Genomic DNA, 13,772 nt, shown 5'->3' with positions numbered 1-13,772 from the left:
CATCAGGGGAGTTGGAGGAGAGCAGAAATGTTGTGTCAGTGGGGTTGTCTCCTAGGTCAAAGGAGATAGGTTCAGACAGGGGGTTGGTGGAGGGCGTTCCATCGAAACCTATCGATGCAATGTGTGAGCCAGACAAGGGTGCCCTTGGAATCAGTCGCTTTGATAATACACTACGTGTCGCTCCAGTGTCTACCAAGAATGGAGACTTTGTACCCAGGACCTTAGCAGTGACGTAAGGACCTTGCTGGTCAACACAGAGCTCGACTGGATCCCTCCCTTGCCCCTGGCAGTCCTATGCAGAGTCGTGAGCATTGTTGTAGTCGGACTGTTGGCACTGATTCTGTCGGGGGCGGTCAAATGTGTTTGATCTGCTAGGTCGGTCATTGATGGTGTCGTGGGCCTGCCCTCGCCCCTGCCCTCCAGTTTTGGGGCCATTTGTCATGTCCCTTGTCTCTTTATTTTTAATCATTTCCCGAAGGGCCAGGCATTGGGACTTCCAATGTCCAAATTCTCTGCAAAATGCACACTGGTTCTCATCGAGGTCAGTTCGTGGAGCACCGGGTGTGGGGTTGCGGTCTCTAGTGGGTGGATTCCTAGGGGCATTCGACTGGTAGTTCCCCCTATACCGTTCCCTTCCTGTAGTCACTCCCTGTAATTGAGCAATCATCACTCGTTCCTTTAAGTCCTTTTTCTTTTTCTCATTCGCCCTCTCGCTCTCTTTCTTTTGGTGTTCATAATACTGAGCCATCTGAAGGATAGCTGCAGGTTTGGAGGCTCCCCAACTACTCTCACTCGTCTGTAACTTTTGGGAGACCTCTTGCGATAGCCCTTTTACGTAGTTTTGCACGAATAGGTGTTGTCCGGTTGCGGTGGTCATGTCTTGGCCACTGTAGTCGGAGAACACCGTTTCAAATCGGGAGAAATATTCTGATACGTCTTCCTGGGGTTTCTGACGGCAAGCCGTGACTACCCACCAGTCTACCTTCTTCTCTGGGATCAATGTCTTTAGTTTCTGCACTATTTTGTCTGGGAGTTCCAGTATGTCTTTTACAGGTTTCTTTCCGGGCTCTCGCTGCCCATCTAGTTCATTGAGTTGTTTCCAGGTGTGTCCGAACAGATCCGTGTGGTCGGCTTTCCGGATTTGCTTCCACACATCGGCCGGCAGACACAACCCGAAAAACAAATCAATGTCCGATAGAGTCATTATAGTTGAGCCCAAGGCTGTGCCTAGTTCGGTATAAAATGCTGTAGGGTTCTTTCTTAAATCGGGCAGGGTTTGCCTAAAAGTTAAAATATCTTGCCGATCCCATGGTTGGTAAACCCAATTATACACAACCCTCCCCTTTGCATCTGCGTGGTTGATATCATCGTTTGTTCCCTGACCTCTTGGGGGAACCCAGTAGGGGGCGGCTACTCTGATAGGCATCATAGTGTTGGCTGCTACTACTGAAGGCTCAATCGTCTCAGGGACTGTGATCTTGACCTCTGGTTTCTGTTCCGCGAGGTGGCGGAAGACCTCAAGCGTTTGCATGAAGAGGTCCGTCACATCGCTCTCAGTCCCATCTCCAACATCGACCCTTCTATATAGAGTCGTCAGTTTTGCAGGACCCTTATTCTGGTACCTATCCTCGTATGCGTTCAGGGTGTGGTAGCTGAACCGCAGAATGAAATACCGTCTGTGACTACCGGCATGTGAGTTGTGAATATTCATCGTATATTCTTCGCTCTCCTTCCGTTCTACCAATGTTTTTGCTATCTTGTCGATTCCATCCCGCTCATCTTTGCTCAACCGATTTGGTCTGGCTGTTAGCTGTTTGCCAGTCTCGAGTTCATCTGGTGTTGCTACCAATGCGGCCGGTGCGAAGGCTTTAAGAGTTGGGGCACTAGCGCTATGGTTACCCTCAACTGCACTCTGAACTGGTGAGTGTTGTGCTAGAGGCTGGCAGGGAGCATAAGGAGGGGGCATGTAGATAATTGGAGGACCGAGCAGTAACTCGTCATTTGCCCGCTGTTTGGAGGGCATCTCCGGGTAGAGCGTAGGGGGGGTCCTGACAGGGCATTGGCCTGCCAGTCCTGATTCTTGTGTTTGTTTAACTTCCTCTCTTCTTCTTATTTCTTCATCTATTTCGTTTGCGGCCAGATGGGCTGCTTTTCGTAACTCTTTCACTATTTTTGCTTCTTCTCTTTTCCTTCGCTGTTCTGCTTCTTTGCGCCACATGCCAATACTATCGAGCATAGTGGGCGTTGCCTTATTTATTTTTACAGCTGCTTCTAACGTTTTTATTTTATTTTCATCAAAAGAACCTATCAGTGGCCACTGACTTTCGGGATTCTTTTTTGTATATTTATGCCATAACTTACTATAAGCTATAGCGACTAGTCCTTGCTTAGTAAACATGTCCTTATTAGGGGTGCCTTCCAATGGAGCTGGATGGTCCATCTCTAATAAGCGGTCCGGGTTGACCCAACTAGTAACCAATGGGGAGAAGATAGGCATGACGGATTACAATGGGGGGCAAAAGCCTGCACTACCTATCTTTTCACTATTTGCAAAGGCTGGACAGAATATTCTATTCTACGCTGTTTGCAAACAAAGCATACCTCCAGAAGGAACCAATTCCAAACAGTCAATGTTTGGATAAACAATCAATCAATGAGGAATGAAGTAGGCACGACGGGTTACAATGGGGGCAAAAGCCTGCGTTACCTACCCTTCACTTTCTACAAAGGGAGAGAGAATATTCCTATTCTTCCCCGTTTGTAAGCAGAGAAGATCCTTAAGAGAACCAACTTCGAACAACTCAATGCTTGATTCAAACAATCAATCAATGGGGAGAAAAATAGGCACGGCAGATTACAATGAGGGACAAAAGTCCGCGTTACCTACCCTTCACTATCTGCAAAGACTAAACAGAGTATGGCGACTCTGTGCTTGTTTGCAAATAGAGAATCTGTCAGAGACAATAAAATGAGTAATACTAGTATTTTCAAACAATCAAACAATCAATTTCGCAATTTGTCGTGTGTCACGACCTTACCCGGACCGCATGGACAGTTTCTCGTCTTCCGCTTCCAGCGCCCGATCGTCCTCTACTCTCTGTTGCTATCGCGGCACTCCTGGTGGTTCCCAGTCAGGACCGTAGATCACTCGGGAGAGGTCTGCTCGGAATCAGTGAAGTCCAGATGATCGGCTGTCAGACGAGGGTCTATCGGACAGGAGCTCTCCCGATCGTTGCAGTCGTTCACTCTGTCGTCGGGACCTCTCCCACTGGATCCACGTGTCGCTGATGGGCCCCGCGTTTGGGACGCCAATTGATAAAGATCAATTCAAAATGGTCAGGCGATTTAGTTGATGTTTCCTAGGTTAAATTTGCCCGGCGTAAAACGCCTCTAATACCATACGAAGTTATCCAATAAAGAGGCAGGCGCTGGAGACAGGAAGACAGGAAACAAGTTTTATTCCGACGGATTGGAACACGTCAGATCGGACAACAAGGTATCATCTCGAAGTGCTCTCTCAGCCTCTCTGGGGCCTGGTCTTTTATACACTGGTTTAAGACATGTGAACGTTCTTTATTACAACAAAGACATTGTGAAGTATGAGGATGACATCCCCGGCACCCCCCTGTTCCGGCCCACTCCAACACATGACAACAGTAGAGGCCCTTACCCCTCATACAATGGGAGGGGGCCATCACGTAGCTGAGTGTTCTGCCGATTCCTTTGGAATGTGTGCGCCTGATCGAATCTCAGGGGTTGGGGAGGTCATGATCAATAGTGGCTCCTTTCAAGAGAGGCGAGTGCATACAATAGTGGGTAATAAACTGTATCCTCGGGCTAAGGGATGACCAGCGGTCCGTGCAAACAATCGGGCTCAGAGGAAGGGTTCATCAAAGGAGAGATATTCATGAAAGGAAGGATCGGTGTGGACAATCGAGCGTGGAGGAAGGGTTTATCCAAAGAGGGGTATTCATGGAAGGAAAGGAGGTGTTGGTCAGGCGCGGGGTGTGATTCATTCATGAAAGCGTCATGCAGAAGGAGAAGGGTTCATGACTTGTGCATGTGAGAGCGGGGGCGGTCCGGGTGCATGGGGGATGCTTGCAGGGTCAGGGAAGTGTGCTGACGGGTGATCGTGAACAGGGAGGCCATGGTACCTAAAATGGCTGTCGTGTATGTTCATACGTGAGTCTGCAAGATGGCGTAGATGATGTTCAGTACACGAACTAAAATTCCACACTTCCATTGGTGTTGCTGTGAGTTATCCCATGCAACATCCATTGAACCTACCACATTACCAGATTTACAACGTTTTGTAAACCTGGGAATGCATCAGATTCCTCATCTCCAGGGGGGACGTAAGGGAGGGGCAATGAGGACAAATACCTTTATTTCTCCTTGTTTTTCCTTTTTATATATGTGTGCTGGATTCTACAACACACATAGAAAGAAGCAAACACCTCTAAATATTGTTTTTGTGCAGGAAGGTATCCCTTCCTGCACAAAAACAATCATCCCTACAATGCAGACCTCCTGCCACAATGGCAGAAGGGTGCCTGCGTTGGCACATGGCAGCCCGTTGTGCGCCAGAGCAGGGAAAAAGGACAGGAATGTATCTTGTAGGTACAGCATTTTTCTGCCCTTTTCTTTTGACGCACAGCAGCACAGCTGGAAGGCCTGCTGTGCTGCCTTGTGTCAAAATATTGTAAATGAGGCCCACCGTTTATTTTCTAGGATGCAACTTTGACTAATAGAGTGTACATGTGAAGCCCTGGGTTGCAGGTGTTCATCAATTCAAAGTCTGTTTGTATGATCAGTTCTATATGTAGATTTCCTTGAAATATAGTACACAGAGGAGGGCTAGCTGGACTGAGTAGCTGAGAGTATCCTCTGCCCCCATATCTTATTAAGGAATTTCAATAATGTAGACTTTCTGGGGTGAAACGACCATATCATGTAGTTTATGGACCCTCTCCTTTCTATATAGGAAGCAGGTCACAAGACATTGCCTTTTAATGTGTGCCACACTCTTCACAAATCTGGAAAATGAATGAGAGGTAGATATTTGCAGATCAGTACCCATGGGCCTCAAGAGTCCAAATGCCTTCAGGGAGCATGGGGAAATAAGACAGATAGGACCTTATTGAATGAAGGATGAAATACGTGTTTCTAGTATAATGGTTCCCATGGCTATTTTTGCGGTTGCACACCATGGTTACTAGGAATCCTAGTTAGAAGAAAGTAGAGAAAATTGCCAATTCCACCCCCAAGCCTAATGGAAATTGAATAATATTAGCAACACAAAAAGATGATAGATGGAATGCGGAACATTGTCAAACATTCAACCCCAGTCGCAGATCTGTGTTACATCCATCATTATTTTGCTCACCATGCCACCCCACTGGCCAAGGGTATGCCCACTCTCACTGAGCCACTTGATTCAAGCTAGCATAGAGGCTGATGAGGGGTGTTATCCTGAAACCGGACCCAGGGTGCTTGTTTCCAGCCCAGGAAGGACCTGGCCTGTCAGTTTGGGCTGGACTGTTCCCATGGTTAGCAGGGGCAAGACTGATTTGCATATGGCTGAGTCCAAACTGGGGTGGTTCAGTGAGCAAAAAAATGATGGATTAAACCCAGATCTCTTGACTGGGACTGTGTTTGAAATGTTTCAGCACTCCGTCCATCATCTTGTTGTGTTTGCTATATGTGCCCTAAGTGGACAAGGGCATGCCCAGACCAAGCTCCCTTGCTCTCTGTGCCATCAGATTCAAGCTAGCCTGGCTGATGAAGGGTGACACCCGAATCCTTTCCCAGGACGCTTGTTTATGATCCATGGAAGGCCTGGCAGTTCTTGCTGGGCTGTTCCCATGGCTGAGTCCAAACTGGGGCTGCATGGCGAGCAAAAGTACAATGGATTTAACCCATATCATTTGAAAGAGCGTGAGTGTTTGAAAAGTTTCAGCACTCTGTCCATTAGCTTGTTGTGTTTTCTATATCGAATGATGTTGACATCAGACAGTAGGGGTCTCTTCAGATTATTTACCTAGCTACATTAATCCACTGCATGCCCGGGTGATTCCTTCTCTTGCACTTCAGGGCAGAATTTAATGCATGAGGAGGGGGGTGGGCACTCACTGCCTCACACTCCAGCACTCAGTTTGCCCCGATGCATCATAATAAATGCAGAACATGATAAACACTTTCTTCGGTGTGAGGCTTTAGATTTTCACCCTTGTTGGTGCAGCCGGTGCTATGTATCTCTAGACACGTGTTTAAGGATAAATTGTACTTCTTCAGTAGAGAGCAACACTTTATTTTGGGGTGCTGGAGATGCTGCCCAAAGTCTTCTCAGGTCTCAGTACCACTTGCTGGGCGCAGGTGCATCGACCAGAGCTCGTTAGCTCAAGGGAGCTTTTTAAAATAGGAAGGGGGTGGGCGCACACTGCCTCACACTCCAGCACTTAGTTTGCCCCGATGCATCCCGTTCTAGACCTACACAGCACTGGCTGCACCAACAAGGGTGAAAAACTAAAGCCTGACACCGAAGAAAGTGTTATCATGCACTGCATTTACTATATTGCATCGGGACAAACTGAGTGCAGGAGTGTGAGGCAGTGTGTGCCCACCCCCCTCCTATCCAGAATTTAATGCATATTTATGATATCTTTGTCTCATGTACATGGCTTTCAGTTACCCTATGGCTGTTCCTGGATGCACTCTTTAGGTCATTTTGCCATGGGTGACATTATTGATTGCCTGTCTGGAGTTTGCCCTACGTGGCTTCTGGTTGGGCTTTAAAGAGCATATAGCTTGGCTGGTGATATCTGGTGAATTACTGAGAGTTGCTCCTATGTAGGTTGTGTGTGAAATTCGCATAATTTGCTTTCATGTATGAATACAAATTTTCTGGAAAATTATATGAAATTGTGCATAAATCTGTGAAATGCACATTTGTCATTTTGCACTATATTTTGCTTGAAATACGTCCTAGTGCCAATTTTTGGTGTGAGGACACATTAAATAAATGTAAGCAATAGCTGCTTGTGTTCTGTGCCAGTGCATTTAGGGTTAACTTGTTAGTGTGATTAGCACATTTGCAGTAAATGTTTACCAGGAATGATACATAATTATGTGAAGTGTCATAATGGAGAGATTTTGAAATTAACCAGCATAACATGAAATTCCTGCAGTTACACAAAGTACCCCAGTTTAATATACATTTTGTCAGGCCTGCTACTATGCCTCTGAAACCATACCAAAACAATAAACATAATTTATAGAATAAATGAGACAAATCACCAATAGTCAGCAATGCAAGCCTAAGAAAATGCTTATACCAATTACAAACTGGATACAAGAGAACTTCCTTCTATTAACCCCGTAGGAAACAATTGTGTCTTCTTCTCTCAACCTCTTTCAAGAGCACACTTGAACCCCTTTTCTGAACTCCTCAAATTGGAGGGTTTTCCACTCACGCTCACTCCATCTAAAAAATGTTTAAACTCAAATCCACTTTTACCGATTTAACTAATAATAACTCTATGAAATGGGGCTGTTGGTTGACCCAGGAATCACTCCCCCGCAGCCATTCTCTTTTACCTACATTGGCTCCCCATCGGCAAGAATGCTGCATCGTAATCCTGCTGCATGCTCCAAAAAGCCACCCATGCCTTTTCACCTCCACTATCAGATCTTCTCATCATATCTGGCAGTCCTGGGGGCTTTAAAGTCATATAAACGTTGGCCTGAAGCGTCTAAGCTTCTAACCTCTAGAGTGAAGAAGCAATCCTTCTGTGGACAGCCGCCTCGGCTAGGACCGCTCTGTCTCCTGAGCTCAGAACTCTGACCCCGCACACCACATTCCAGAAGCAACTCAAGGCTCATCTATTCAGAGACTTTCTGAACTAAATTATAAACTGTTTAGACTCACATCAAATGTACAAATGGCAATGAAAGTTCTCATTCTTGTTGTTCCACCCTGGCATAATCTCAATATGACCCTGTTTTTTCCAAACCGTTTTCTTTGTAAAGTACCATGACTTTCAAAAATGATTAAGATAAATGAACCAAGTTATCTCTTGAGATCCCTAAACCTGTCGTGACGTTTTGCTTCATTTGCATAAGGCCCCATTATTATGCGTAATGAGACACCCTGCCCTGGGTCTGTGAAGAGGTCCCAAAACATGTTTCACGCTCAATTGCTTCCTCAAGGTTGAAAACATCATATATGTATAACAATTATTACTTTTATAGTACTGAGCAATTTATCAATAACAGTATATGATACACAGTTTGAGTTAATATTATGAGAGGTGGAAGTACACTCTTACTGCTAAACAATTTAAGATGGCATGTGTTATTTCACAATCACTTTGTCCACTGATTGACATACCTGCTTACCACACTCTAAGGACATTTCTTCTGTTATTCAGACCACATATGAACAAACATTAAAAAAGTTCCAATAACACACATTGGAAGCCTTAAGTAATAATCATCGTTTGTTTTAATACTTTAAATATGCTGTTCATTTGTGGATGTGGCACAATATACGAGGAATAGACTTGCTTTATTTGTCATATGGACCAAGGGTTCATGTAGTTTTTTTTATAACTATGAACTCCCAAATTGCCTTTTTTCTAACACCTGAGACCCTTCAGAATGGTTTTTAGCAAACTTAAATCATGCTCAGTGCATCTCCACTTTGCTGTTTCCCTTTCATAATTAGTTGCTCACTAGGTTTGTGGGAGGTTATTTCGTTTTGTAGAATCAATGAACGATCAATACACCAATATCCATCATCTCAGTAAAGTCTACCATTTACCGCGGAGACTTTGCAGGGCGTTCTAATTAAAAAGGAACTCATCTAAATTACAGAATATGTGTTTCTTTTATATTAACCAAACATAGAGATTATTGCCAATATCCATTTTTAAGGTCAAGAACATCAATATAATTGATTTCTCCAAAATATTTTCTGGGGTGTTACTTCTCTATTGGTCCACCAGCCTTCATTAAATACCTTGATTTAGTTTATTTCCCACCATTGTATCTTCATTCCAATATCCACATTTTTATAAATGCTAATTTCACTTAACATTTGAAAAAAAAGGATTTGGAGGATGGGAGATGGGAAGAGGAGGTCTGGCTAACTAAGAAGGGTGACAGCGACGTTGCACTGAGTTACGAAGCCAGATCAATACTCTTCTACATATCATGCAGATCCACGTTTCCCTTTGTCCCTTTAAAAATGTCTCAATTGAAGCTGTTTGTGATAAAAGCATACATTAAAAAGGAAGGATGAGAGTGAAAGAGAACATCACTCCCTGATAATATACCTAACAGATGAGTTTTGTTCGTTTGCATATGATTTGTTTTTCAAAAAAATTAGTGAAACATTTTTAAAAAAATGCTCTGCTATAGAATACATGACGTAAGCATGATATAGAGGGCCTGGCATACATGGAATGGCCGTGCTGTATAGATGCTCTTCTTTTTGGTAGCTTCAGCAAACTTTGCATCAAATTAAATGATGGTACTTTGTATGGTAGTTTCTTGAGCACGTTCCACAGAGGAGAAATTGATATATACGTATGCCACTTGAAGCGAATTTTAGGTTTAATATTCATGTACTGTTTCCCCATTCCTTGCATGTGGGCCGTACCGACCCCATGCACATTGACACTCATGTTCATGTGAAGATTTTTATGAATGTACGCAATTGACCATTAGGATTCAAAGGGATGGTGTTGCCATGGCCATAAAGATATAAAAAACCTAGGTGTGATAGTGACTTAAAAGACAATAATAAAATGCCAGTGCCTTTCATACAATAAAACGTTAGATATCTTTTGGATGCTATTTGGAACTTGAGAGAACTGAATTTAGGAAATCACTTGAAGAAAAAGAGCAAATTCAATAGATAAGAGACAATCAGCCAGATTCATCAACGGCAATTCGGCTCGCAAAGGGCCGGATTCTGAGAATCTGGCCCTTTCTGAGCGCAATTTTTGCATTTGGGATTCATCATCCCAAATGCAAAAATCGCAAAATGCAAAATCGCTAAATTGCGAGGAATTGCATTTAAGGAATCTCTATTTGAGATTCCTTAAATGCAATTCATGAGCCATTTCAGAATTGCGAAATCGCAATTTTTGGCCGCTATTTACCGCGAAGTCTGACTTCGTGGTAAATAGCGAAAACTTAGAAAAATGCACTTTAGTGCATTTTTCCAAGTTGTATGTTACACACACACATGTCCTCTGGACATGTGTGTGCGCAACACCAGTGTAAATCACCATTTTAGGGGTGCTACAGGGTGTCCTTTGGACACCCCTGGCACCCTTGAAATCGCATCCTTATTTGCGATTAGCAATTTGCTAATCGCAAATAAGGAAGCTGTAGAAATCACAATTATTTTTGCGATTTCTACATGAATCCCGTTTTGCGAGTCTTTAATAGCGATTCCTTAATAATCGCTATTAAGGACTCGCAAAACGGGACATTGATGAATCTGGCCGAATGTCCTTCTGACTTTTTACATGTTAGCGTTCAAATGTCGAACTCAGAAACCTTGACTTAGGTTCTTTTGTGGCCAAGAGAAAGATAATAGCCATATAAAGCAACTATACGAAAGCTACATCGCTTAGTTAGAAGCCAGAACATTTAATTTATTCAGACATCTTTTTGTTATTTTCAGAGTTCACTTTCATTTTTTAAAGCAACTTTAATTTGTAAATGTATACATTTTGGAAAGGAATATGACATGTAACTTAAACATATACTCAAAGAACAATGATTACAATGTGGACTCATTCATTCTTGTCTCTAGAAAAGGAGGCAAAACTTGGCAACAGTGTGAACTAACCTCTCTCTCTGACAGCAACAGTATGAAATAGTGGCAGTCATGTCCCGTACCTCTTAGAGGCCTGGGGGAGGAGGGGCTGGTTGGATGGATTGATGAATGGATGGATGGATGGATACATTCCAGTTTTAGTACTATAAAAGCATACTATCCTCTTTCCAAGATTGCCAAATTAAAAGATAAAGTTCACGGCACCACTACAGAGTTCTATGCAATAGAAATTGCTAGTGTGTTAGGAGTTAAAGAGAAATGGCCAAAGAAACTGACAAAGCCCATGTATTGAGTCTCAAAATTATCATGTGGGAGAGTGTCATCAGGCACCGCAGGAGTTCTGAGTTCCATAATGATGGGATATTACTTCTTACTCAATAACTGATGCTAGAGAATGTTTCCATAATTTGCTTGAATAAAAGTTCATGTTGTTCTTTTTCGTTCTTCTAGTATCCAATTGCTCCTTCTTCAAGTTCTTCACCTCGGGCGATGAAGCGCAAATATTTCAACGCACCACCCACAAAGGTAAGATGTTCATTTACCCTATATCCTGCTTTGTTGTGGCATGTCTTGAATGGAGAGTTTAGATTCTGTGATGCAGCATGCTGTTAGCTGTTTGATATCTATAGGTTCATATCAATGACCATAAATGATGGGGTGTGATCTAAGGGGCTTATTTGAGCCACATGTTTAGCTACAGCCTTTCATCTGCCACCCACATGTTGAGACAGCCTGACACTGATTTGACATCTCTTTACCACAAGCTTTGCTCTGTCCAATGTTAGTACCACTGCAAGGAAGCTGAGAGGCTCCAGAAAGAAAACGGTGACTGGATCAAAGGCAGGGAAGCTGATTGTTGTTATAGAACAGATTCTTGTGCAAAAAGGAGAGAAGACAGCCCACCCAGAGAACAAATATTCAGGAGTGAGAGGGGCTGACAATAAAGATTGCAGATGGAGAGGCTAAGGAGTACATTAGAAGTGACCTTGAGATTAGTTAAGGTTATTTAGGGATACAGATCATGTATCCATTCCTTGCGAATAAAGTCTGCTCAACAGAATTCCCTTTCACATTCAACAAATTAAGGTAAGTAAAAACTCAAATAGGGACTGCTGAAAGAGGCTCCTTACCAACAGACAGGGTGGGAAAAAAATGATACACTGCCAAGTTCTAAGAAGGCAATGGCTATGCTACACTTCATTGTAAAATGCAATCAATATTAGGTTGTTACATTTTGAGATGTAAAGAGAAGGAAAGGAAAAGACAGAGGGGCATATTATCACGGACGGCGTTAAAATTATTGCCAGTAAAGTAGCAGAAAGCTGCTGCTAAAGCGGCGATAATGGGCTTGATAACATGCCCTGGAGAATTCCAAAAGAAGCCCAGGTTCACACCAGAACATGGACTTCTATTGGAATTCTGAAGGGCATCTAATCAAGCCCATTATCGCCGCTTTAGCGGCATTTTACTGCTGCTAAACCGGCGATCATTTTTAACGCCGTTCTCGATAATATGCCCCAAAGATAAACAATTCCATAAGAGACCTGAGCCAGAATTTCTGCTGGAATTAGAAATTGGTAAACATTTCCAACAATACCTCGATACACACCAACTTTTTCGTGGCTGGTGAATCTGCGTTTAAAATCATTTGCCTGAACATTTACATTACTTTGACCTTCAGCTGTGACAGTTTCTAAATGCACCAAAACTGTATAAACATGTCTGACATCTTTGAACTACGCCCAAACCTCAGACTTTTGCTCTAGAATGTAATAATCTGTCTGAAATATTACAAAATATATTAGTTTTTGCATTTTAGATCTAAATTCATTTTATTTTTCACCCGGCAGAAATTCATAACTATGAACACACAGAACCAGTCCATTACAACACACTTAATACCTTTAAATGTATTACCATGTGTAGTGGCCATACTTTGGTGTTACCTGGACTGTTGCCTCTGCAAACTTCTCAAAGTTGTTTTCGGATGTTTACACATTTCTGTAACTTCGCAATGCTTGCAACGTTTAAAAACAGAGGAAAAAATTAATCTGCAAAATGTAGGTTTTTATAACTGGAAACCTCTGTCAGAAATATGCTGAGAAAAACCGTTACAGGTACATTTTTTGCAATAACTTTATGCCCCAAGCGAAGTGCAGCAGATCACAGTTTTGAAGTGTGCGATACATGTGCACTTCGTGCAATTTTAGAAGTTGAAATAGAACCTTTCCACCCTAATTTGATAATATAAAAAAGTCAACTATCCCTGTTTACATCCTCATATTACTGTTATTAGTGGTTTTAATGCTGATAATCTTCTGATCTGTTTCCTCAACACTCTTCTTTCTGCTTGTAGACCTCAACATCACAGCAGCCGTTATGTCTCTACTCAGCATTCTCTTGATGGCAATGGGTGCCCTGTGCATCACCATGGCTCTCAGCAAGGGCGTAGAATTTCTTCTTAAGCCGGCTTCTTTCTTCTTCATCTTCTCTGGTAAGGGATCACTTTGTTGTTAACATCTACCAAGCCTTCTCTTTCTGAAGTAACCTGTCCACACAACCGGGATGATGGGGAAACAGCTTTGAAGTGTTTTTCACGAATTGGAACCCATCTCAAATGAGTCCAGGGCAGCTGGGTTGTGGCCAAAAACCTCTATCAATCTAATTATTTTACACTGGAGGACTCTGTCTCAGCACCCTGGGGTAGGGATTTACATATTATATGTCCCTTCAACTCTAGAGCTAACCAGTAGACATATTTATAATCACAGACTAAACTCAGTATATTTCTTAATTTGACGGACATTGTGATTTAACAGCCAGATGGGCTTTCCTCAATACCGATAATATATTTTCAGAACTAGAAGTTAAGCATGGGCGGAATTTGCGGATTCGCGATACACAAATTCGCGTGAATTCG

General features: G+C 42.9%; 1 protein-coding gene across 1 annotated transcript in view; it reads left to right on the top strand.

Annotated features, from left to right (window-relative positions):
• Nucleotides 1–13,772, top strand: part of CACNG6 (calcium voltage-gated channel auxiliary subunit gamma 6) — a 480,288-nt gene that overhangs the window by 442,992 nt on the left and 23,524 nt on the right. Inside the window, exons 2-3 of the mRNA XM_078654965.1 lie at nucleotides 11,303–11,377; nucleotides 13,209–13,346. Coding sequence (XP_078511091.1) covers nucleotides 11,303–11,377; nucleotides 13,209–13,346 — 213 coding nt within the window. The remainder of the gene's footprint in view (nucleotides 1–11,302; nucleotides 11,378–13,208; nucleotides 13,347–13,772) is intronic.

Source organism: Lissotriton helveticus, chromosome 7 (assembly GCF_964261635.1).
Source record: "Lissotriton helveticus chromosome 7, aLisHel1.1, whole genome shotgun sequence".
NCBI lineage: Eukaryota > Metazoa > Chordata > Amphibia > Caudata > Salamandridae > Lissotriton > Lissotriton helveticus.
The sequence above is the reverse complement of the archived record's forward strand: the minus strand, read 5'-3'. Positions and strand labels throughout refer to the sequence as shown.